Raw genomic sequence first — 23,005 nt, forward strand, 5'->3', positions numbered from 1 at the left:
TTTTATTCTTTCGCTTAAAGAAAATTCACTTGGAATATATTATTTGGAAAATACCCGTATGTTGGGTCCTTACATTACATGCATTCACCATTTCCTGGACCTTGCACATTGTTAAATTTCCTTAACTAATGAAGGAGCATTAGTAGCTACAGGGGGACCACTGTTGCACATGAGAGGGAGTGGGGGCTCCCGTGGTGCTCCTCCGTTCTCTGAGTCCCACAGGCTACGCGTAGCGTACGGACGGTATTATGTAGAATATTCAGAAACATACCATGTTGACGTGATTCTTTTTATAAACCTGTTGAATGCTTTGTCCTCTTAATTGTGCCATACTCATTTATAAATGAGTTGATTTTATAATAAAAGAGGTGATGGTTTCAGGGACTGAACACATATGTGTAGAGCATGTAGTGGAAAGACGGTGGATTGGGGATGGATCCAATGACTGAATCCACACACTTTATAACTAACGTTTTAAAATACTTTGGAACCTAAGTCTAGAATAAAAATTCACCTACCATATGTATATGGGTTCTGAGATAGTTGGGACTTTGTTTTTCCTTTGGAGGCATTTTTGAAGAAAAATTCATACATTTTTTGTAACAGATTAAAGAATGTTTTGGTTTCCATATCTTTTTTTTTTTTAAGATTTTATTTATTTGAGACAGAATAAGAGAGAGCTCATGAGAGGGGGGAGGGTCAGAGGGAGAAGCAGGCTCCCCGCCAAGCAGGGAGCCCGATGCGGGACTCGATCCAGGGACTCCAGGATCATGACCTGAGCCGAAGGCAGTCGCTTAACCAACTGAGCCACCCAGGAGCCCTCCATATCTTTAATAATAGGGAAATAGCAAATGATGGACAGATTCTCATTTGTTTGAAGCTCTCTGTTTTGCTCAGTTATGATCTCAATGACACAGCTCCTCTGGTGTCCTGTGCATGATGATTTATTTGTGAGGTGTGAATTGCTCTTGATTTACAGTCACTTAAAGAGGACTGGTATACAGATGGGGGAAAATCATTTTTAGAAACAAAAACATAGAAATGAATTGGTAAGTTATGAAATCTTACTCTAAATATATCTCGTTTTTTTTTCCTTAAGATTTATTTATTTTTTATTTGAGAGAGCACGCGCACTGAGGAGAGGGGGCAGAGGGAGAGGGAGAGAGAATCTTAAGCAGACTCCCCGCTGAGTGTGGAGCCTAATGTGGGGCTCAATCTCATGACCCTGAGATCATGACCTGAGCTGAAATCAAGAGTCTGACCCTTAACCAACTGAGCCACCGAGGCACCCCTAAATATCTCTCTTGTTAAAGGGCAACAAAAACAATGGGTTTGTAATGAATCAGGGTAGTTGAGTAAAATGTGTGGTATAACTAAAAGGCTTTTGTGACAGTAGGCTGTTTTATAGTGGAAATAACAGGAAAAAATTTATAGCTTTTAGGATTGGTAGTTATATGTTGGGGATGATTCAAGAACCTCCCTGAACGAAGATTTATATTGATTGCTCTTTTTGTAGCTGAAATGTAGGCAGTAATGGTAGATTATAATAACTTTTAATGTTTCAATGCAGGAAATAGTAAAATATTAAGTGAGATGTTCAATGACTAAATATTCAATGAATATTTGGAAGGCAGTTTTTTTTTTTTTTTAAAGATTTATTTATTTATTTGAGAGAGTGAGAATGAGAGAGAGTACATGAGAGGGGGGAGGGTCAGAGGGAGAAGCAGGCTCCTCGCTGAGCAGGGAGCCCGATGCGGGACTCGATCCCGGGACTCCAGGATCATGACCTGAGCTGAAGGCAGTTGTCCAACCAACTGAGCCACCCAGGCGCCCTGGAAGGCAGTTTTAAGGAAATTGTAATGATTCTGTTCAGAGTTTATGAGACTTAGTCTGTAGATTTTTAAGCTAAGAACATTTCCCCCTATTTCTATGTAAACCATATGGTTGATTTCAGTACTCTCCATTCCCCTTCTAAGCCCCTGGTGGAGAGGACGAGAGAGGAATCCTTGAGCTTAGGGCCATCAGGTGGTTGTGTTGGTCATTAGGACTTTTCACAATGTTCTCATTTTCTCTCCTCTGAGCACCTGCAGAGATGCACGTCCCTTGTGTCCTTGAAGTTAGGAATGGCCACGTCACTGGTCCTGTGAACTGTCATTATATATTCCTTCTTGGCAGAGGGGACACATATCACTTGCAGGCAGAGGCTTTAGGGGTGCAGGGAAGGAAAAATTCTCCTGCACCCTCTTTGGGTCTCTGACTGGACCTAAGAAACTGACATAAGTATAACAAAAGGTCTCACACACATTTTATTGAATTTTTACATGTTTATGGGGTCCTTCCCAAGAAAATGAAGACCCAAGCAAGTGATTAGAGCAGGAAGCTTTTATATCTTTTGGGCAATAATAAATCTGTGAAGGATTACAAGACCAAGGGGTTCGGGCTCCTGGCAGTAAATGGGTAAGGGTTGTTTATGCAGCCTTCTCGGCCCTAACTTCCTTGTCTCAGGTGATAAGGATGTCCCCCTTCCTCCTGGTACAGGGATGGTACCTTTCACATGGGAGATTGCTAGGGCAGAGGGCGGGGTGCGGGAGGTCAGAGTGACCTTCCTTTTGCTGTTTTGTCGATGGTCAACATGAGGTGCTGTGTTTTGGGGTGCTGTATCTTGAACCCATCAGGGGCCAGTGAGCAGTTTGCTGCTGCCTTGGGGACTGGTGACATTCTAGATGGTGGTTACTCTTTTGGCCTGCAGCCTTCACAAAGATGACTTGGAGCAAAGTACCCACGGTCCTGAGATGGACCTACCCTGTGAGCAAGAAGGACACTTCTGTTTGAAGTCCCCTGGGTTTGGGGAGGCTTGTTACTATAGTATAAGCCACCCTGACAGAGGCAGTTTCCCTAGGTCTGAGATCAAAAGGAAATCCTACTTTCCTCACCACTACCATGACTATTCCTTTTCCTAACCATTTTTGTTAACTGTTTACTGTGTGCCAGTCACAGTTCTAAGTGCTAGAAATACAGCCCCGGACAAAACCGTCGCCTCTCTTCTCAGGCTTGTTCCCACCGCCCCTTCGCCGCCTGGGGGCTTCTCTCTCGGTGGAGCCTTCTCTGTCCATTGAGCAGCTGCTCACTGCTTTCTCCTCTCTGTGCTTCTCCAGCATTCTTTCACTCTGCATCATCGCCTGAATTCCACAAACTGGTTTTTTTTTTTAATGGTAAATAAGAATTCCCATGGGTCCTTGCTCTTGACTGTGCCTTGGGATCAAAATGGGAGCTTCTCTACTGTGGTCGTGTCCAGATGCTTTTGCTCTGTGAATTTGAAGTTAGGATTGTCACCGATGTGTCAGAGCAGATGTATAGCACAATTCCTGGACAGACGTGTGGATGAGGCGGAGGAGGGGACAGACTCTTGACTGCCACTGTGTCGTCTCTTCCCTTTACTTCACCGGAACTAGTGTATCTTATCCCCGTGCTTCTTGGTCTTATTTTTGTTATTGGCTCTCTCCCAAAGTCTTTTTTAGGCGCTTTCCCCTCATCCCTCTCACCCCCACAATGAGATTTTAATGCCACAGATACACTGTGTATCAGTTTCTGTACTGAGTGTATGTATGTGCTTTATCAAAAAAAAAAAAAAAGACTAAGTTTTTTTTGCCTCCTCCCCCAACCAATCTTGCTTGAGAATGCATGCCTTAAACTAGTATTTGTTTTTGTTTTTGTTTTTGTTTTAAGATTTTATTTATTTGCGAGAGAGACAATGAGAGAGAGACAGAGAGCATGAGAGGGAGGAGGGTCAGAGGGAGAAGCAGACTCCCTGCCGAGCAGGGAGCCCGATGCAGGACTCGATCCCGGGACTCGAGGATCATGACCTGAGCCGAAGGCAGTCGCTCAACCAACTGAGCCACCCAGGCGCCCTAAACTAGTATTTGTAAAGGTAAATTTTTTTCCCTTTGTAGGAGGGCATTTCCACTTCAGTAAGCTAAGTTTAACCATATTGAGGCAGAACTCTGTTGTCTAATACACCTGCGCTTTTATCATAGCTTTCTGTTAAGCTCATTATCATTTAAATAAGTATGCTAAAATCTTAGTGTATTGAGAACATTGGAAAAGTAAATTTTATATGTTTTCCAGAAGTCAGTTTTTTTTTCCCCCTAGGTTAAAAGCCTATAAACCATGCAGTTTTTCTGTACAGGCCACATTTGCTTCTTGCTCCTTCAACAAATATTTATTGAGTGCCTACTGTGTGCAAGGCTCCGTGCCAGGTGCTGAGGCCCAGTGGAGTGCCTCATGGAGTTCAGGCTGGTTTCTTGATGATTTAGTTAGGCAGAGAGGTAGCACGGGTTATGTGAACTGGTCCAGTGCAGAGCTGTTTGTACTAATTTGTATACATTACCAACAAAGTACAGTGCCCCTGGGAGTTGCTGTAACCCCTGGGTACTTGGTCTTTGTCCTGAGTGGTGAGAATTTCTTTGGTGCCCAGTGACTCTTGGCTGAGGGGCTTCTAGATAGCCTCAGAATAGGGGCTGGTTGCCAGAAAGACCAAACTTTGATTAGAAGCTTGGAACTTTTCGGCCCTTTTCCCCCCTTCCAACCCCGGGAAGGGGAGGGAGGCTGGAGATTGGGTTAATCACCACTGGCCAGCGATTTAATCAGTTGTGCCTCTGTAATGAAACCCTAGATGACAGGGCTAAGAGAGCTTCCAGATTGGTGATCACATTGGGGTGCTGGGAGGGTGGCATACCCAGAGAGGACTTGGAGGCTCTGTGCCCTTCCCCCATGCCTCGCCCTAGGTATCTCTTCCATTGGCTATTCTTGAGTTACTTCCTTTATAGTAAACCTGTAAGAGTAAGGAAGGTACTTTCCTGAGTTCTGTGAGTGATTCTAGTGAATTATGGAACCAGGGAAGGGGTCATGAGAACCCTCAATTTATAGCTGGTTGTTCAGATGTGTGGGTGGCCTGGGAATCGAGATTAGCATCTCAGGTGGAGGCAGTCTTACAAGACTGAGTCCTTTGACTTGTGGGACCTGACACTAACTTTAGGTAGATAGTGTCAATTACACTGAATTGTGAGACAGCCCATTTGGTGTCAGAGAGAGGGAGGAGTGCTGCTGGAAAAAAACAACACGTATTTGGTGTCATGATGGGGAAAAATCCCTTACCTCTTGTCCGTCACTGCAGTTGACTCTTGAGCAACACAGTTTGAACTGCACAGGTCCATTTATACGTGGATTTTTTTTTTTTCAGTAGGCACAGTATAGTATTTTCTCTTCCTTAAGATTTTCTCAATAACATTTTTTTCTCTAGCCTTCTTTGTTACAAGAATACAATATGTAACACACATAACATACAAAATATATGTTAATCAACTGTTTATGTTATCAGTAAGACTTCTGATCAACAGTAGGCTCTTTGCAGTTACGTTTTGAGAGGGTCAGAAGTTATATGTGGATTTTCAACTGTGTAGAGGGTTGGCACCCCTGACTCCTACATTGTACAAGGGTAGAGGGGTCCTCTGTACACAGCCGTGTGTGTGCGTGCATATTGCATGAAAAGATCAAGGGCCAAGCCCCGGAAGATGCAGAGTCAATATGGTTCTCACTTCCCTGTTCTGTCTTGCTGACTGTGACAGGCCACACAGTGCATGCATATCACAGTACAGTGTGGAAATCTTGGCCCATTCTAGATGACTGACGTATTGACAAATAATATATGCAAACATAACAGGGAAACCTCAATATAGGGTTCACTCAAAGAATAGGGCTCTATCCTTCACTACTGTGTAATCGCCAAACCAAGAAGGGAGTAAATAGTTTCAGGCTCAATTTCACATTGTCCAGGAGGGATAGGGTGAATACATTTTAGAAAACATACAAAGTAGCTCATATTCTCTAGAGGCTTTGGTTTGAGGGTCCTTCTGGGCATAGAACCTCTCATCCATTCGTTCCTTGTACAGAGAGTTACTGAGCTTCCAGGGTGTGTGCCAGGCTCCTTGGTGAACAAAACAAAAGGTTCTCATTTCACTCTGTTCCTATTTCTTGGACAAATGGTGTTAGACATTTTAGCAAAGGACAACTTTTTATTCATTCAACTTGCATTTGAGAGTCTGTCATGCAGGTAGAATATCAGGAGATATTTAAACAACATATCATCTCTGTCCTCAAGGACCTTGCAGGCCTGTTTGTTCATTAATCAGTCATTCATTCAAAAAGTGTGTGTTGAGCCAGGTCAGTGCTAGGGAAATAGAGTTCCAGGAGCACACAGTTAGTCCCTGAGGGGCTATAAGTCTCAGCCTGGAGGGTGAACACAGAGTAACCGCTCTGGTAGAGTACAGTGTAGTAAGAGACAAGAATGAGCTTTGCCCACGGTATTGGGAACACAGGAGCAAGGGGAGCACAGAAAGTGGGTTTTCCTAACTTAGCTGTGAGGAGGTGAGGCTCTTGTCTTGACTTTTTAGTTGGGGCTGGAGAGAAGGGATGGCTTGGAAAGGAGGATGTGGTGGGGTTCCAACCCGAGGAAACGGCGTAAGTGAAGATGGCAATGTCCAAGCCCGCAGGTGTTGTATTTTGCTCTGGCTGTCGGAGGTGGTGGTAGATGGACTGGAATGTAGTGAAACATTGCACCTACATGCCAGGAACTACATCCTGGTAATATTGGCACAGGGAATAGTTAAAGGAAATGGGCAACCGAGAAACAAGTAAGTGATAAAGTGGACACCACAAATCAGAAGAGTGTCAAGTAATAAATAATATTGGGACAGTTGGTAAGTTATTTAGAAGAACAATAGAATCTCACTCCTCATGATTTTTAGTCAGAGTATAGGAGCTCGGAACTTAGAAATCAGAGCATGAAGGTTTCCCTCTGTGAAATAAAATTTAAGATCAACACTAAAGTGTCTTACCTACTCTACTACCTCATTGAATATATTGATCCCTTAGCAGGGCTGACGGCCTGGGCCCCCTGTTCACAAGGGCTCCAAGTTTGGTCTAATGTTCTCTTGGTGCCCTCTTGAGATTCTGAGTTTTTGAAAATGGGGCTGTCTTCATTTTGCGCTGAGCCCTGCTAATTAGGTGGCAGTCCCACCTGTGAGATTGGTCATCTACGGAAACAAAGTCACAGAGTCACGCTTTAAAGAAGTAGATGTCCTCATGCTTTCTGGAAAGTTGGAGCCAGCAGGATTAAAGTGTCTGGGCCCCATGAGCAGGACCATCTGTATGGTGTGTGTGGAAGGCTCAAGCTGTCCCAGACTTAGCCACCTAACATTCATTTTATTAGACAAACTCTCTTCCTCCTAGCTCACTCTCAGCAAGCAACCCTTTAACTGTGATTTGGCTTCTTCCATGGTCTTCCTGTGTGGGCTAGAGAGCTGGTCATGCTGACTCCATACTTGATTCAGGGAGTTTGGTTACCAATAAATTGGTATTGGTTACCAATACCAATAAATTGGCATTCTGGTGATATACATCAGTGAGGTTCTTTAATGAGAGCCTGCCCCTGAGAGACAGGTCCCCTTCTGTTCAGTTTCTGAGACAGAAGGCTGAAGCCCAGCCTCGATGCTGGTGACTTCACCAGAGTCAAATGCAGGACAATAGTTAAGAGCAAGGGCTCTGGGGTCAGCCAGACACTGCTGGGATCAGGTATGGGTCCTGTGGTCCTAGAATGTGTGATCTGGGCCAAGATAAGTAACCTCTGTCAGCCCTAGTCTTTCATCTGTCAGGTGGTGATAGGAAACCCGTCTATCTTAGGGTTGTTGTGAGATTGAATGAAAAAATATACACTAGGTCAGGGTTTCTCATCCTCAGCACTGTTGATATTTTGAGCCAGGTGGTTGGGGGTTGGGGGGGAAGGGGATCCTGTCCTGGGCATCGCAGGATGTTTATCAGCATCCTTGGCCTCCCTCAGTAACCAGTGGCTTCCCCGACAGTCCCCACAGTTGTGACAATCAAAATGTCCCCAGACATTGCCAGTTGTCCTCTGGGGGCCAAAATTGGCCCTGGTTAAGAATCCCTCACTCACTGGCCAGTGTGTATCTAGAGCAATGCCTGGAGGAAAGAACACTAACGTCAGGATTTATAGTAATAATGGCAGTAATAGGGCTAATGATGATAGTACTCTTCATGCCGTCTGGGCCTCTACGAAGACATTTGTCAGCTTGTCGCTGATCCTCTGTTCTTTATATTTCTACATCTCTGGCAGAGTAAAGTCCTTATGAATTAAAGGGTAAATGTAAAAAAAAAAAAAAATCTACTTTTAAAAAACCAGAAGAGAAGTAATCTTTACATTTGCAAAGGAGTTTCCTAGCTCAAAACCAGTGGTGTTTTTGTGATGTTTACTGTTGAGTTTAAATCATATTGGGGAGTTTTCTTCCTTGATCTCATTGCATTAAAAATAAACATGCATAACCTGTGACAACTTTGTCATTATAATGAAAAAGCAAACTGGATAAAATGATTATGAGAAATATAACAAAGTGGTGTTAAGAAACTGGTGTAAACCAAAAAGAAAATCAAATGCATACCGAGATTCCTCATAAAGGCAAAGGCAGAAATATAGTCAGCTTTATAAAACATTTGAACATAGTTCAAATTCAAAATAATTTTTTAGAATTTCAATAATTTTTCATCTAAATTGCCAAGATTTAAGCAGTAACATCCATTTCTGTTTTACAGTTTAAAGGAATCTTCTTACACATTCTTTGTTAGGACAGTGGATGGGTATAGTCCCTCTAGAAGGAAGCTTGGTAATAAGTATGCCTTAAAAATTGTCATAACTCTTAGCCCCCAAAAATAACATTTGGGAATAATTTCTACAGCATAATCTGAAATGTAGACAAATATTTATGCATGAAGATGTTTATTGCAAGCTTATTTTAATAGAAGCCAGCTAAGTGTGTAGCATTAAGGGAGTGGTTAATTCTAGCTTATGGTAAACAATCAGCAGTCCTTAAAATGATTTTTACAAAATGTTTCTAATGGCATGTGAAATTCTTACAGTGTTAAATGAAATAAGCAAGTTTTAACATTGCATATGCAGTATGAAATCCACTCAGTGTAAAAACTAGAAAGGAATGTGAACACGTTAATCGTATTTGCTCTTGGAAGACTGGGTTGTGGATAATTTATGAAAGGTACTTATAACTATGATTAAGTTGATCATTTCGTAGCAGACTTGGGCTTTTTGGGGGTCTGTTCTTTAAATAATTTTTGGATCTCATGCATTTCTGTAGCTTAGAAACGAAGGTGGAAGAGGTGAAGCTGTGTTTCTCTGAATAACAGAAAGCAGAAAACAGTTGTCATTGTCTTAAAGTGCAGCTTTGTATTTTAATAAATTTGTTATAGATTTCAATAGGGAATCGTCTTTTCAGTGTAGACTGCTTGCCCTGGATGAAGTGAATTAATGTTGTTTTATACCATGGTTCTCTTTTTATTAATTTTTAAGGTATATTTATTATAGTATATTTCTTGATGGAATATCTTTCAAATGTCCATTTTTATTTTTATAGTATGTGCAGAAGCTTATAATCCCGATGAAGAAGAAGATGATGCAGAGTCCAGGGTATGTAATTTACTTAATAAATTAGTTCTAAATTATATTCCAGTACTGGATCAGGAATATAATAACAGAAAGAGGTTAACAGGCATATAGATTGACAGGAAGCATAATGGAATTATTTTGAGTGTTTCTTTTCCTAGTCTCTCTGATAGCTTACTTTGACTTCAAGTTCTATAGAATTACTTTTCTCCAAAGAGAAAGCATCTTATTCTTTGGATAAAAGGAAAGATGAACATAAAAATTCACTGCAGTTGTGGTTTTATTTCTTTTGCAAAAATACAGCCTGGTGAGGGAAAGTGTTTTTAGCTATCTTGGTCATAGCATTAATGCTATTTTTCTGACAGTATTTCTAGTAAAGGAAAATACTAGGGAAAGCCTTCTTTCTGTTCCTACCAATTTATAACAACAAAGCTTATTTGGAAACAAAAACAAATCACAGTAGAATTACACCTAAAGTGCCAGTATAAAAGTTCTTACTCTTTAATATCTATGAATAGTTTGTTCAGAAACTGATTTCTTGACGGTCGTAATGTTTTTGTAAGAATTTGTCCACTTTTGTTTGAAGCAGTTTTTAAGCTATGTCCTCCGTTCACCTATTCTTTATTTAGTAAAAAGTAAACTAAATAAGAGATTACTGTGCCTGGAAATGCAAAGTAATAATTTACCTTTTTTTTTTTTTTTTTTTTTGAGTACTTACTTGGCCAAAGCTCCTCTTTTCTGTTTGGCCTCAAAAGATAAACAAAAATTTATTTCTGTAGCTCTGACATACTTAAATAAGATTGATTTTTAATATGAAAAAGCAAATACTATGTCCCTAAGTCATTACATCATTAAGCTCCCTGAAATATATGTAGAATCCAGTGAGAGAAAGATCAGGAGTGTTATCTTGAAGGTCTTGAAGGAAATCCCATTTCATTCCCATACCCATGGGGGTTCCCAGCAGCCGTAGGGGGGGAGCTCACTGTTTGCTACCAGAACATAAATTAACTTGATAATGTCTATAAATTCTGGCTTGAAATTATGTTTCCTTAGGATTAAGATACTGTTATTAATGTGTAACATGCTCTTAGTACTTCATGTAGTCGTAAAAACTAGGCCTTCCCCATCGTGTCCTTGATTTATGTATCTAGCAGAAACAGTAATGGGTGACTTTGAAGAGTACACACATTCTTTATATTTGCGTATAAAGGTATACACAATAAAACTTAGTAATTGAGATGTTTGATGAAATGGTTTGATTTAGTAAGAATCTAAACTGAAGGACATTTCAAAAGGACAGTTTAAAAACAATACACAGTATCTCATAGACTCAGACTGTTAGCCACCATTTGATCCGTGGGATAGGTAAAGTGATTGGCTGGGTCACTCCAGTTAATCCCTAACAGTCTTGTTTGGGAGGCGGTACCAGTTAAGATTCATTTGGCTATGTCAAAGAACCCAATCACATTGAGATAAAAATTAAAAAAAGAAAATAAGTATTGGATGTATGCTTGGAAATCTTACAGAATTCCAGAACGAATTGGAAAAAAAAAAAACACCAAACCCCAAAATCAACCCAAGCCATAGCTGGCGGGCAGGAGCCAGGCTACATCTGGGGTCCTTCCATAGCGGTGGTGCAGGACTTAGAGAATTGTGTTAGGGGGAGACTTGGCTGCCACTTGCCCTTATTGCTGTGACTCTCAGCTTAAAGTCCTGGTTCTCTGGGAGAGTTTCTCATGGACCCAGCTTCGGGTAGGGGGCCAGGGACAAGGAGTGCAGCCTTTGGCTGCCAGACGCCACTTTTAAATGAAGGCCGTTCCTAGGGAAGGAAGGATCTTTGTGAGTCGGGCATTAGCTGCTAGAGTTGTTCCCTGTAACACCCTCCATGTTACTTTTAATAGATTTTTTGTAATTAATTATAATTATAAAGTGCTTCAGGTTCTCCATTAGTTTGACTATTCTCTAAACATGTTACTAAAAACTGCACTGTTTTTTTTGGTCGTAGATACTACAAGGCAAATTGCACCATAGCCCTTGGAAATGATTATTACAGATTTCAGAATTAATTGGCTCTAAGCAGATACGGGAAAATGTCTGTAAGGAAAACATATATTTTGATAAAGTTCCATTTCATCTGAACATTTTGTATTTCACAGATGATGTATCAAATCCTTAAGTCTGAGATTAATGTAGATATTCTCTGATATAAATTTGAAGAAAATTTAAATACTTAAGACGGATTTTGGAAAAATCACAAATTAGATTTTACCTTTAATAAATGAAGCTATAGGGACGCCTGGCTGTGTCAGTTGGTGGAGCATACAATTCTCCATCTCGGGGTTGTGAGTTCGAGCCTCGTGTTGGGTGTAGAAATTATTTAAAAAAAAAATCTTAAAAAAGCAAATGAAAATGTAAGAGTTATATATACATCTAACATGTAGCTCTTCTGGTAGCGAAGAGCTGGTAATTTTAAGAATGGGTCATTTCCTTGTTGTATTACCCCTCAGAATTGTGGAGGAGTGTGTTCTGTGTATTTGGCCAGGTGCTTAGGATGTTCAGTGGTGAGCACCGTGGGTAAGTCCCTGCCATCTTGGGGCTTAGAGGCTAATAGCAGAATTAGACAACAAGCCAGTAAACTAATGAACAGTTACAAAATATGAAGTGCTAAAAGGAACCCAAACCCCCCATGGACAGGGTCCCTAATTAAATGGAGTGGTTGCAGAAGTGGGGCCAAAAGAAGTCTTGCCCCAAAGCCCAGGAGCCCATTTGGCTTGACCTCAGCGCCCCAGCTTGGGAGCTGTTGGTAGTTCTGAGTGCAGGCAGCTGTGACTGCAGGCTGGGGGGCCAAAGGAAGGACGGGCCCTTCATGCTCGGGAAATGTGATAGAGTCCATCCAGGTGTTCTGATTTAAATTTTTTAAAGGTTACCTTCAGCTGTGTGTGGACGGTGGACTGGACAAATAGGAAACTGTCTTGTACAGATATCCCTTGCTTATTAGCAGAATAGATTTGCAGTGTTTTCTTTAGAGAAAGTGTATACCTTTTATTTATTAATTGGTTTTCTAATTTTTTGAAATGAAAGACCAGGGTTTAGAGCAGAGCTGTCTGTAAGCCTTTTTTTTTTTAACTGAAAAATTTACTCTTTCCAGGTAATAAATATTTTAGACTTTGAGGGGCATACAGTTTCTGTCAAAGCTACTTGCTCTGCAGATGTTGTAGCTTGAAAACAGCCTTGGATAAATCATAAATGGATGAGTGTGGCTGTGTTCCGTTGAAAGTTCATTTCTGGGGGCACCCGGCTGGCTCAGTCGGTGGCGTGTGCAACTCTTGATCTCGGGGTCGTGAGTTCAAGCCCCAGGTTGGGTGTAGAGCTTACTTAAAAAAAAACTTTATTATGGACACTTGAATTTGAATTTATATAATTTTCACATGTTAAGAAGTATTAATTCTTCTGCTTTTTTTTCTCCCAATCGTTCTTAGCTTAGGGGCCATGCAAAAAGAAATTTGGCCTGCAGGCCCCAGTTTGCTGACCCTGGTTTAGAGCATAAATTCTTTTTTTTTTTTTTTTAAGATTTTATTTATTTATTTGACAGACAGAGACACAGCGAGAGAGGGAACACAAGCAAGGGGAGTGGGAGAGGGAGAAGCAGGCTTCCCGCGGAGCAGGGAGCCCGATGCGGGGCTCGATCCCAGGACCCTGGGATCATGACCTGAGCCTAAGGCAGACGCTTAACGGCTGAGCCACCCAGGTGCCCCTAGAGCATAAATTCTATAGCCAGCCCTGCTGGGATGAATCCTAGCTCTGCAGCTCTGAACTTTGACACTGAAGAAATGATGTGGGCAAGTTCATTTTAATATATGAGATCATGTGGTATTTTTCTTTCTGTCTCACTTATTTTACTTAGCATAAATTATTACCTGCTTCATGGGGTCAGTTACTAGGATAAAATGAGTTAATATTTTTAAAGCCCTTAAACCAGTGCTTGGCACATAATAAATGCTACATAATTATTTGTTTAACAAATGAGATTTTTACCCTGAAATCAGAAATAAAATTTAATTTAAAAAAAAAGTGACTTCTAGTGTAATAAAAATCACATTTGGGTGTATGGTTTAGTTACACCCTTAGTTATCCAGATGCAGATCTTATATGTAGGCTCACACCAAACCAAACAGAAAAAAATGAGAGTCTTTAGAAGTGGGAGAACATCTTTTGAGCAGTTGGTTACAGGGCAGAGTCACCAAAGCGCAAGGAGTCACCTGATTTCTGACTGTTAGCTTTCCAGAACACAGAACAGGATTTTAATGTGGGGTCTGTAAATGATAGGAGACTCTCTGAGGAGTGAGGGTGGGGAGAGGGGACAGAGAGAGAACAGAAAACAGGGAGAGCCGTAGACCATAGCAGTGATGGCAGGATTAAGAACCAGAATTGAAAAGGGTTAATGCATAAGAACACAAGTTAGGAGAGAGAGAGAGAAGAGGAAAAAGCTGTTGTGTGAGGGGTTCCTATGGAGTGAATGGTCGTGGAGAAAGACTTAAATTGATAACAAGAGTAAAGCAGGGGCAAGATGGTGCCAAGAATGATTAAAGAAGATAATTTGGGCGATCCAGACAAACCCTACCACTTTCTAAAGTGGGTTCCCAAGAGTCCAGAGAGCTGGGAGATGGGGTAGAAGGCAGGAAGCATTCATGGGATAAGGAATAAGGGACGAGAAATAAGTATAGAACCCACAGTTGGCTTGGCTTTGGGCCTTGGTTGGCTAACTGGATACGCCACGCTTCTGGAGCATTTACGGGGACACAAAGGCTATCTAAATTGTGGTGTGCTGACGGTGCTCCCTGGGCTGGAGCACCTCCATCTTGGGCCTAGAACGTTTTTTCCACAGGGGTGCCACGGTATCCCCAACTTTTTCTCTCTGAGGACAGAGCTTCTTAGCAGGCAAACTTTTTTTTTAAAGATTTTATTTATTTGAGAGAGAGAGAGAAGGGGGAGGGACAGAGCAGGGGAGAGAAGGCGTCTCCAGCAGACTCTGCACTCAGCACAGAGCCTGACTCCGGGTTCGACCCCATGACCCTCAGATCACCACCAGAGCCGAAACCAAGAGTTGGCCACTCAACCGACTGCACCACCCAGACGCCCCTCAGCAGGCAAACATTTTATGATTGCTTCGATTTGAGGTTCTATTGGAGTGAGAAGTGACTTTTTGTTTTGTTTTATTGTGTTAACCTTCCTTATTTGAAGTAGGGAGATAAGAATTTTGGTTGGCATGATTTTTTCAGTGCACTAATTTAAAAAGTTTCTTGTATAGTAAGCAGTGAGTTAGTAGGCACCAGGGTCTGCTTTTTCTGTGTCCATATGTCGTCTTAAAATCTAGATTGAGGTGAATATTGATTAGATAGTAAATAAAAGTTTGCATATATCTTACCCATATGGGAAAGAATGCAATGACTTCCTCTCCCACTGTCTGATGCTCTTTTGTGTAGTATATAAATAATACACATACATGCATACCTTGCAGATACTGTGAGTTCAATTTCAGACCACTGAAATAAAGCAAATATTGCAGGAGAGCCAGTCAAATGAATTTTTTGTTTTCCCTGTGCATATAAAAGTTATGTGTATACTCTGTTTTAGCATTATGTCTAAAAAAACAATGTACATGCCTTAATTAAAAATATACTTTATTGCTAAAAAATGCTAACCATCATCTGAGCTTTCAACATGTCCTAATAACTGATCACGGATCACCATAACCGATACAGTCATAATGGAAAGGTTTGAAATACTGCACGGATTACCAAAATGTAACACAGAGAGACGAAATGAGCAAATGCTGCTGGAAAAATGGCGCTCAACGCAGCGTTGCCACGCCCTTCCAATTTGTAATCACATCTTATCTGTGAAGCCCAGTAAGGTGAAGTCAGTAAAACAAGATGTATGCCTGAATACGGTCAATTTCCTTTATTTGGGCCTATGATTTTCATTAATATTTAGCCACCTGAGATGGGTTTGAAATGCCAATTCTAATTTCCCATTGTGAGTCTTGGTATATTCATGGGCACAGAACTCCCCACTGCCTGATTCCGGCTGATCCGATGGTGGGGCCAGTGACAGAGGAGCTGGGGCACCTGCTCGTCAGCCCCCACAGCTGCTCTCTGAACATCAGTGCCTAGGTGGTTCAGGAGGGTGACTCTCCATGCTTGCTGCTTTTAGGACTGTCTCTTGCCTCTCGATTCATTTTATAGTTACAAACTACCAATGTTCACAAAAGAATGGGCCTTTTGGTTCACGTGGGTTGAGCCTTCCACTCGTCAAAAGAGGCTCTGGAGAGTTGACACGCCACACTTACAGAGGGCATTCTGTTGGTCTTCGCCCTCCTGGGATGATGCTTTAGGAAGAATAGACTACACTGGTTCTCTTTGAGCTCATTCTAAATTGAGCACACCAGGACTGTTGGATTCATCTTTCCTCAAATCCACACTCTAGGTACATCACCCTGTGTTTACGTGCTCCCTTTGGAAAACCACTCTCTGTGGGGATAGTTACATACATAGTGTGTAAAAATATATTTAACATCTAATGCAATATACGTGTAAGAATTTATTGACTTCGAGAGACCGTCACATTTCAAAGGAAAGGTCTACATCCTAAAAGATTATCCCACTCAGTGGTAGAGTATGAAACAGTGATAGAGAATATCGAGAGAGTATTAAACAGAATGAAGGCAGTCTCTAGACCTTCAGCATAGCCATTGTGGCCTCTTGTCCTTCTGTATGTTCCCACTGGCTGGGAGCTTTGGGGTCTTTAGTGAATAGCCAATCACAGGCCTTTACAAAATGAACTTGCTAACCTGGGGGAAAACACCCGTTTGAAAAACATTCCAGCGCTCTGTTGATGAGTGTGCCCCGCCTTCCCAGACAAGACTGTACTACTTGCCCTTACTTAGGGGGCTGATAGCTTGTGTCTGGTCCCCTAAAGTGAACCTCAGCACTGACAGTTCTTCCCTCTGACGTCCTGCTGGGAAGTTTCATCCCTTATCATAAGATGAGTAGACTAATTTGTTTGTTAATTTGGTGTCCTTTTAGATTATACATCCCAAAACTGATGATCAAAGAAATCGATTGCAAGAGGCTTGCAAAGACATCCTGCTGTTTAAGAACCTGGATCCGGTAAGCTACATCTCAGTGACCAGAAATGTTTTTTTTTTTTCAGCATCAGAGTAAAGAACGGTTGCAGGGTCTTGGATTTTACCCTCCCAACAGGTTAACGCCACCCGGGATGATGTAAAGGCCCCCCCCTCCAAGATGCCTGCCTGTGTGGTAGTTTGTGTTCCAGGAGAGCAAGGCTAAGCTTGGGAGGTGCATATCCTTGAAGCTGTGAGCACACAGGCCTGCCTGCCCCCTTGTCTGCAGAAGACATTATCTCATCCCTCCAGGTTACTTTACAAGAGTAGCCCTGAGAAACGGCCCAGATGAAGAGAGGGTTGCACCTTGCGTTCCTTGTACATCCGGCAGGAATGTGCAGGGCGGCGCAGGGCCCACGGTGGACTGCCTCTCTCACCGACTCGTGATAGTAATGATATTTTAGTGTCTAACTTTTGTATTATATGTATTTTAAAAGCAACATTTTACTTCGTTTTAAAGGTAGAGGGATTTTTTTTCTTTGTAAGGATTTTGAAATTTCTGTTCTTTAGTTCTGGTTTGGTTTTTTTCTAGAAACCCCTGTCCCGTGAGCATGTGATTCACATTTTGCCCTGTGCTCGGACCTAAATGTTCTCTTCCTTCATCTCACATTATGCTTCTTTATTGCTAGGTGATTGTTTGGGTTGCCATGATCCTGCTGCCATGACCCAAATGTGGAAACTGAGTCAACTCCTGTAGCTTACCTCAACTTTTTTTTTTAAAGTTTTGAGGGTTTTTCTTAGATTTTATGTATTTATTAGAGAGCGAGAGTGAGGACACGAGCAGGGGGAGGGGCAGAGGGAGAGGCAGGCTCCCCGCTGAGCAGGGAGCCCGATGTGGGGCTCGATCCCAGGACCCTGGGACCATGACCTGAGCTGAAGGCAGGTGCTTAACAACTGAGCCACCCAGATGCCTCTTACCTCAACTTTTTTTTGGTCAAACGCAGCATCTTAATAGTTTTCAGATCGATGCCCTAGAATATTAAATTAAAATCTTTTTAAGATGGGGTTTTCTTAAAGTCATTTTTATAAAGAGGAAGGTACTGTATCTACACTGGGTCATAGGACACCCTGAAACATTTTTTAAAGATCTTTTGTTTCTAATACCACATATGTTTCTGTCATGTCCTCCAGGAACACGGATTACATTTTGTGACTTTGGAGATGTTGTTTAGGACCACGTGTATATAAGTTTTGTCCAGTTTGACCCAGGTCCTCTAGAATTCTTACTGAGTTTGTAAAACTGTGAGCTCTAAAGAATGGGGTTGTTGGTTGTTTGCTCTAATAATGGAAGATTAAGAAATGAAATTAAGGGGTGCCTGGGTGGCTTAGTCAGTTAAGCATCTTACTCCTGATTTCAGCTCAAGTCATGATCTCAGGGTTGTGAGATCAAGCCCTGCATTGGGATCGTGGAGCCTGCTTAAGATTCTCTCTCTCTCTCTCTCCTTCTGTCCCTCCTTTCTCTCTTTCTCGGTCTCTCTCTCTCTCTCCCCTTCCCTCCAAAAAAAAAAAAAACAGAGAGAAATGGAATTAAGATAGAAAATTTAAGAATTTAATTTAGGAATGGAAATATTTTCTTATAGTATTAAATGCTAGAATAAGTGACTGAAGAGAATTTGTAAAATTTTGATGGGCTTCCACATAACCCCTCATCTCATTTATCTAGAATGATAATGACTCTGTGACATAAAGGACACTAAAATTATGTGATCTCTAATCATCTTCCACCAATAGGAGTCCAAATAATGATTAGTGGAAAGATACAACTTTGTGTGTGTGTGGTATTGGAATTAAACTAATTTAGTATTTAACTCTTTCCTCCAGATACACAGAGAGGACAGCTGTAAAATTAATGCTCAATTTTACCTTTAGGGGTAGGCTTCAGCTAAGGAGATTTCTCTATTTTTCGACTAGAACTTTATGTGGGAGAATTTCAGAGCTCACCAGAAGCAGGGCTGCTCACACTTTTCCTGTGTCTGTCTGTCACCAGAGGATCTTGTTCGGAAGGCACAGTCTGGTTCAGTAGGTGTGTGGTGGAGCCTGAGAGCATTTCTCACCGGCTCTCAGGTGAGACCGGGGGTCCTGGCCCCCAGCCACGCTTCCTGTAGCAAGAACAAGCGCCGGCCGTGAAGGGCTCCAGCTCCAGATTTGGGTGACTACCACGTGTTACTCCGTGTGCATACTTTCCTGTTGCATCGAAGCCATGTTTCCGTGCTTCAGCAGTGACTGTCTGGTGCTCTCTGGTGCCCGTGTGCCCGGTGATAAACAGACGGGCGTCAGATGGCTGCCAGGCGTGTTTTCCGGAGATGCTGCTGCCCCTTCGGTCTCCTCCTTTCTTGCCATTTCACCTTTAACTCTTTTAAAGGCACTGTGAAAATTTTGGATGCATTTAAAATAATTTTTAAAAGGCTTTCACTAGTATATTCTGGCCAGGAACAGCTTTACCTAATTAAAGTGGTGATTTTTATAAACAGTAAATTTTCTTTTAAAAGATTTTATTTATTTATTTGACAGAGAGAGAGTGAGTGAGAGAGGGAACACAAGCAGGGGGAGTGGGAGAGGGAGAAGCAGGCTCCCCGCCAAGCAGGGAGCCCGATGCGGGGCTTGATCCCAGGAACCTGGGATCATGACCCAAGCTGAAGGCAGACGCTTAAAGGCAGATGCTTAAAGGCAGACGTTTAACGACTGAGCCACCCAGGCTCCCCCTTATTTATTTATTTATTTATTTCTGAGACAGAGGGAGAGCAAGAGAGCATGGGGAGGGGCGGAGGAAGAAGCAGGCTCCCCGCTGAGCAAGAAGCCCCAAGCGGGACTGGGTCCCTGGACCCTGATACCATGACCTGAGCTGAAGGCAGATGCTTAACCAACTAAGCCACCCAGGCACCCGAAACAGTAAATTTTTTTTAGCCTTTTTTGGCTTCTATGTTGAAGGTCTTCAGTATATGTATTTTAAAGGCCAGTTCTTGGGGTGGGGGGATCACAAAGTTACCAAATTCATGAATTATCATTACTGGATATTTTATAGGGAAGAAGCAAATATATTTACGTAGTTACTTCCAAAAGATGTTTTTTTAAAAATGAGAGCTCAAGCTATCTTGATTTATTTCCCTACATTTCTGGAAATAATGCAAAATATAGATGGGTAAAAGTTTATTCTTCTCAACAGATTACTACCTGGAATAAATAAAAACCTCCCCAAACATGGCAGATTGAAGATTTTAGGTTAAGCTCGTGTTTTTTAAACAGTCTTCTAGTGTTTCACGATACACATTTTTTTTCTACAATAACCCAGATGCATTTAAAGTGAATTACATATTCAACTCCAATAACCTGCTTATACAACAGCTCCTTTCACTTTGATGCCCAGACTGCTCACCGTGCTCCGAAGCCCATGTAAAGCCTTTTTAGGGACGCCGCAGAAATACTCAGACATGGCTCTTGTCCTCTTGGAACTTATAATTTGATGAGGGATTCAAAAGCAGTTTGGTACAACATGATCCATGCTGTGATGGAGTCAGGACAGCTGTGTGAGGAGAGGGTCTCTCCGCCCCACCTGGGGATTTAGGGAGCTGGGGAGGCCACGCGAGCTGAGCTGCAGAGAGTGAGTAGGAAGGAGAGTGCCCGTGGGAGGAAAGCCCAGGGAGTGTTCTCACGGGAGCCCGCACCAGCAGACACGGTGGTGAGAGCTCAGATGTGTGTGTGCTGTGTCATCAGGGACCCTTCTTGAATGCCACCCTGTAGTGTCGGCCACATGCTGGAGGCAGTAGGAAGTCACTGTTGAAACTTTTTTTTTTTAAGATTTTATTTATGTATATGACAGAGAGAGACATATAGCGAGAGAGGGAACACAAGCAGGGGGAGTTGGAGAGGGAGGAGCAGGCTTCCCACCGAGCAGGGAGCCCGATGCGGGGCTCGATCCCCGGACCCTGGGATCATGACCTGAGCCGAAGGCAGACGTTAACAACTGAGCCACCCAGGCGCCCCACCATTGAAACATTTTAAGCAGAGAAATGAACAATCGAATGTGTCTGAGGTCACTGCAGTGGCAGGATGGAAGGTAGAAGGGCGGGAAATAGGCTTAGGGAAGGGGACGGAGGACGGTTTCATAAAATATTCAGGATTAGCCGAAGTTGGCACTTCGGGACCGACCGATTTGTGACCTGTTGAAAAGGGTCTAGGATGACTCCCACTGTCTCGCTGGAATGAACACGAGCTGGTACCTTTTTCTGAAACGGGAAAATTTGGAGGAGGAAGGAAAGCAGTAAATACTAACTAGAAAGGAGAATGATCTTGGCCTTTTACGTACTATCCCATCTGAATTCCCTGAAGTCATTGTTTAGCTTGGAAATCTGGCACCTCCTAGGCCTCTGAATATTTTTCCTGGGAGGGCTGTATATTCCTATGTTTGAGCACAGCATTTATAATTATTAATCTCTTTGAAGATATCCTTTTCATGAATATTTTAATGCTCGACTCAGTAGGCCATTTTTCTTCTGAAATATTTCTAATTTGAGGCAAACTGAAATAATTTTCCTATGCTCCATGATAGGTTCTTTCATTAATGGAGAGTAAATAGTTGTTTTTGAAGTTAGAGACCTTTCATCGAGCTCGAATTTGCATTCTGTAGAATAAGATGTGGATTTCCTACTGTAGTTGTCAGTCATTGGGATAAGCCTCTGCATATTAAATATTTCCTAAGTTCTTTTCACTCTGTGCATAATTATGGGGAAATTACATTTTGATTGATTAGAACAGACACCTGTCACAGTGAGAAGTTCTAGAAGAAATTATTGTTCTGTATTTTACCAGGAATTACTTTTTTTATATATCATGTGTGAATTCCTAAGCTTTATAATGTTTTAAAATGCAGCTAAATACCAAGACAACAAAAAAATTTACTAGAGCAGTGTATTTCATTTTTGTTTTTTCTCCATTTGACATTTAGAGAAAGAGCTAATCAATAAAGCTGATATTCTCTCTCCATCTGGACTAAAAGAGTTGGAATATAAATAGTAAGTGCAACAAAATATTAGTAAACCATTTAATCAAACTTCATAATTTTGATAGGTGACCATATGCTGCCTGGTTGATTAACTCATTTGGGTAAAATGGTCCCCGTGGGGCCAATTAGCCGCACATCCAGACGGCATTGCCACACTGGCTTCATCTTCCACAGGGCTTCCTGTTTCACAAGTAGGTGTCAGAGCTCACGCAGGGACCGAGGGAGGGGACGAAAACCCCTTCCTGCAGGACCCACCCCCATGTTCCTCCAAAAGCTTTGCTTAGCCCACGGGAAGATGCAGTAGTATGTTCTCTGTTCAGATGGAGAGCTCGGGTTTTTTAATTAAAAGTTCTAAGTCTGTGTGTGTACACAATTTATGAAAATCCAAAAAGAACAAAAGAGTAGTTAGGGAGAGAAAATCTCCCTCGCACCCCAGCTTCTCAGGAGCCACACATGTTTTGAGCATTCTCATGGGTATTTTTCCAGGGTTATGCTTTGTACAGAGCAGTATGTTGTTGTTTTTAAATTTCAGTGACAGCAGACTCTCCATAGTGTCCTGCCCCATTCTTCTTTTTACTTAGCAATATATCTGTATTTGTAGAGGTTCTGTATTCTTTTTAAAAATTATTTGTGTCAGGGAGGTGCCTAGGTGGCTCAGTCGGTTAAGCATCTGCTTTCAGCTCAGGTCATGGTCCCAGGGTCCTGGGATCGAGTCCCGCAGCGGGCTCCCTGTTGAGCGGGGAGCCTGCTTCTCCCTCTGCCTGCCGCTCCTTGTGCTTCTGCTCTCTCTCTCTCTGTCAAATAAAAAATAAAAAAGCTTTACAAAAATTATTTGTGGTAGTATGATTTTATAAAAGTTTAAATTGGTAACATTTATGTATTATAAAGCTAAATGAGGCAAGCGCATTAACATTTTGCTTTTGTATCATTTATTAAATTTGTATATATAACCAAGGAGGGCCCACATCATCAAAATAATATTGCAAAAGAAGAGCAAAGTTGGAGGACTCACACTTGCCAATTTCAAAACTTTTGCTACAGGGGCACCTGGGTGGCTCAGATGGTTAAGCATCCAGCTCTTGGTTTTAGCTCAGGTCATGATCTCAGGGTTGTGAGATCGAGCCCCACGTCAGGCTTCATGCTCAGCGGGGAGTCTGCTTGAGATTCTCTCTCTCCCTCTGCCCCTTCCCCCTTTCTCTCTAAAATAAATAAATAAATCTAAAAAAAAAAAAAAAACCTGTACTACAGAACTCCAGGAATAAAACAACGTGTTACTGGCCTGGATAGACACATAGAACAG

General features: G+C 42.0%; 1 protein-coding gene across 2 annotated transcripts in view; it reads left to right on the forward strand.

Annotated features, from left to right (window-relative positions):
- PRKAR2B (protein kinase cAMP-dependent type II regulatory subunit beta) overlaps nt 1–23,005 on the forward strand; it is a 90,296-nt gene that overhangs the window by 48,442 nt on the left and 18,849 nt on the right. For both annotated transcript variants that reach the window (XM_045864884.3, XM_064575409.1), the window contains exons 3-4: nt 9,495–9,547; nt 16,609–16,692. In XM_045864884.3, the coding sequence (XP_045720840.1) occupies nt 9,495–9,547; nt 16,609–16,692 (137 nt within the window). The remainder of the gene's footprint in view (nt 1–9,494; nt 9,548–16,608; nt 16,693–23,005) is intronic.

This window comes from Mirounga angustirostris, unplaced genomic scaffold (assembly GCF_029215605.1).
Source record: "Mirounga angustirostris isolate CCGP_5_RB_7025 unplaced genomic scaffold, mMirAng1.0.hap1 SCAF_12, whole genome shotgun sequence".
Classification (NCBI taxonomy): domain Eukaryota; kingdom Metazoa; phylum Chordata; class Mammalia; order Carnivora; family Phocidae; genus Mirounga; species Mirounga angustirostris.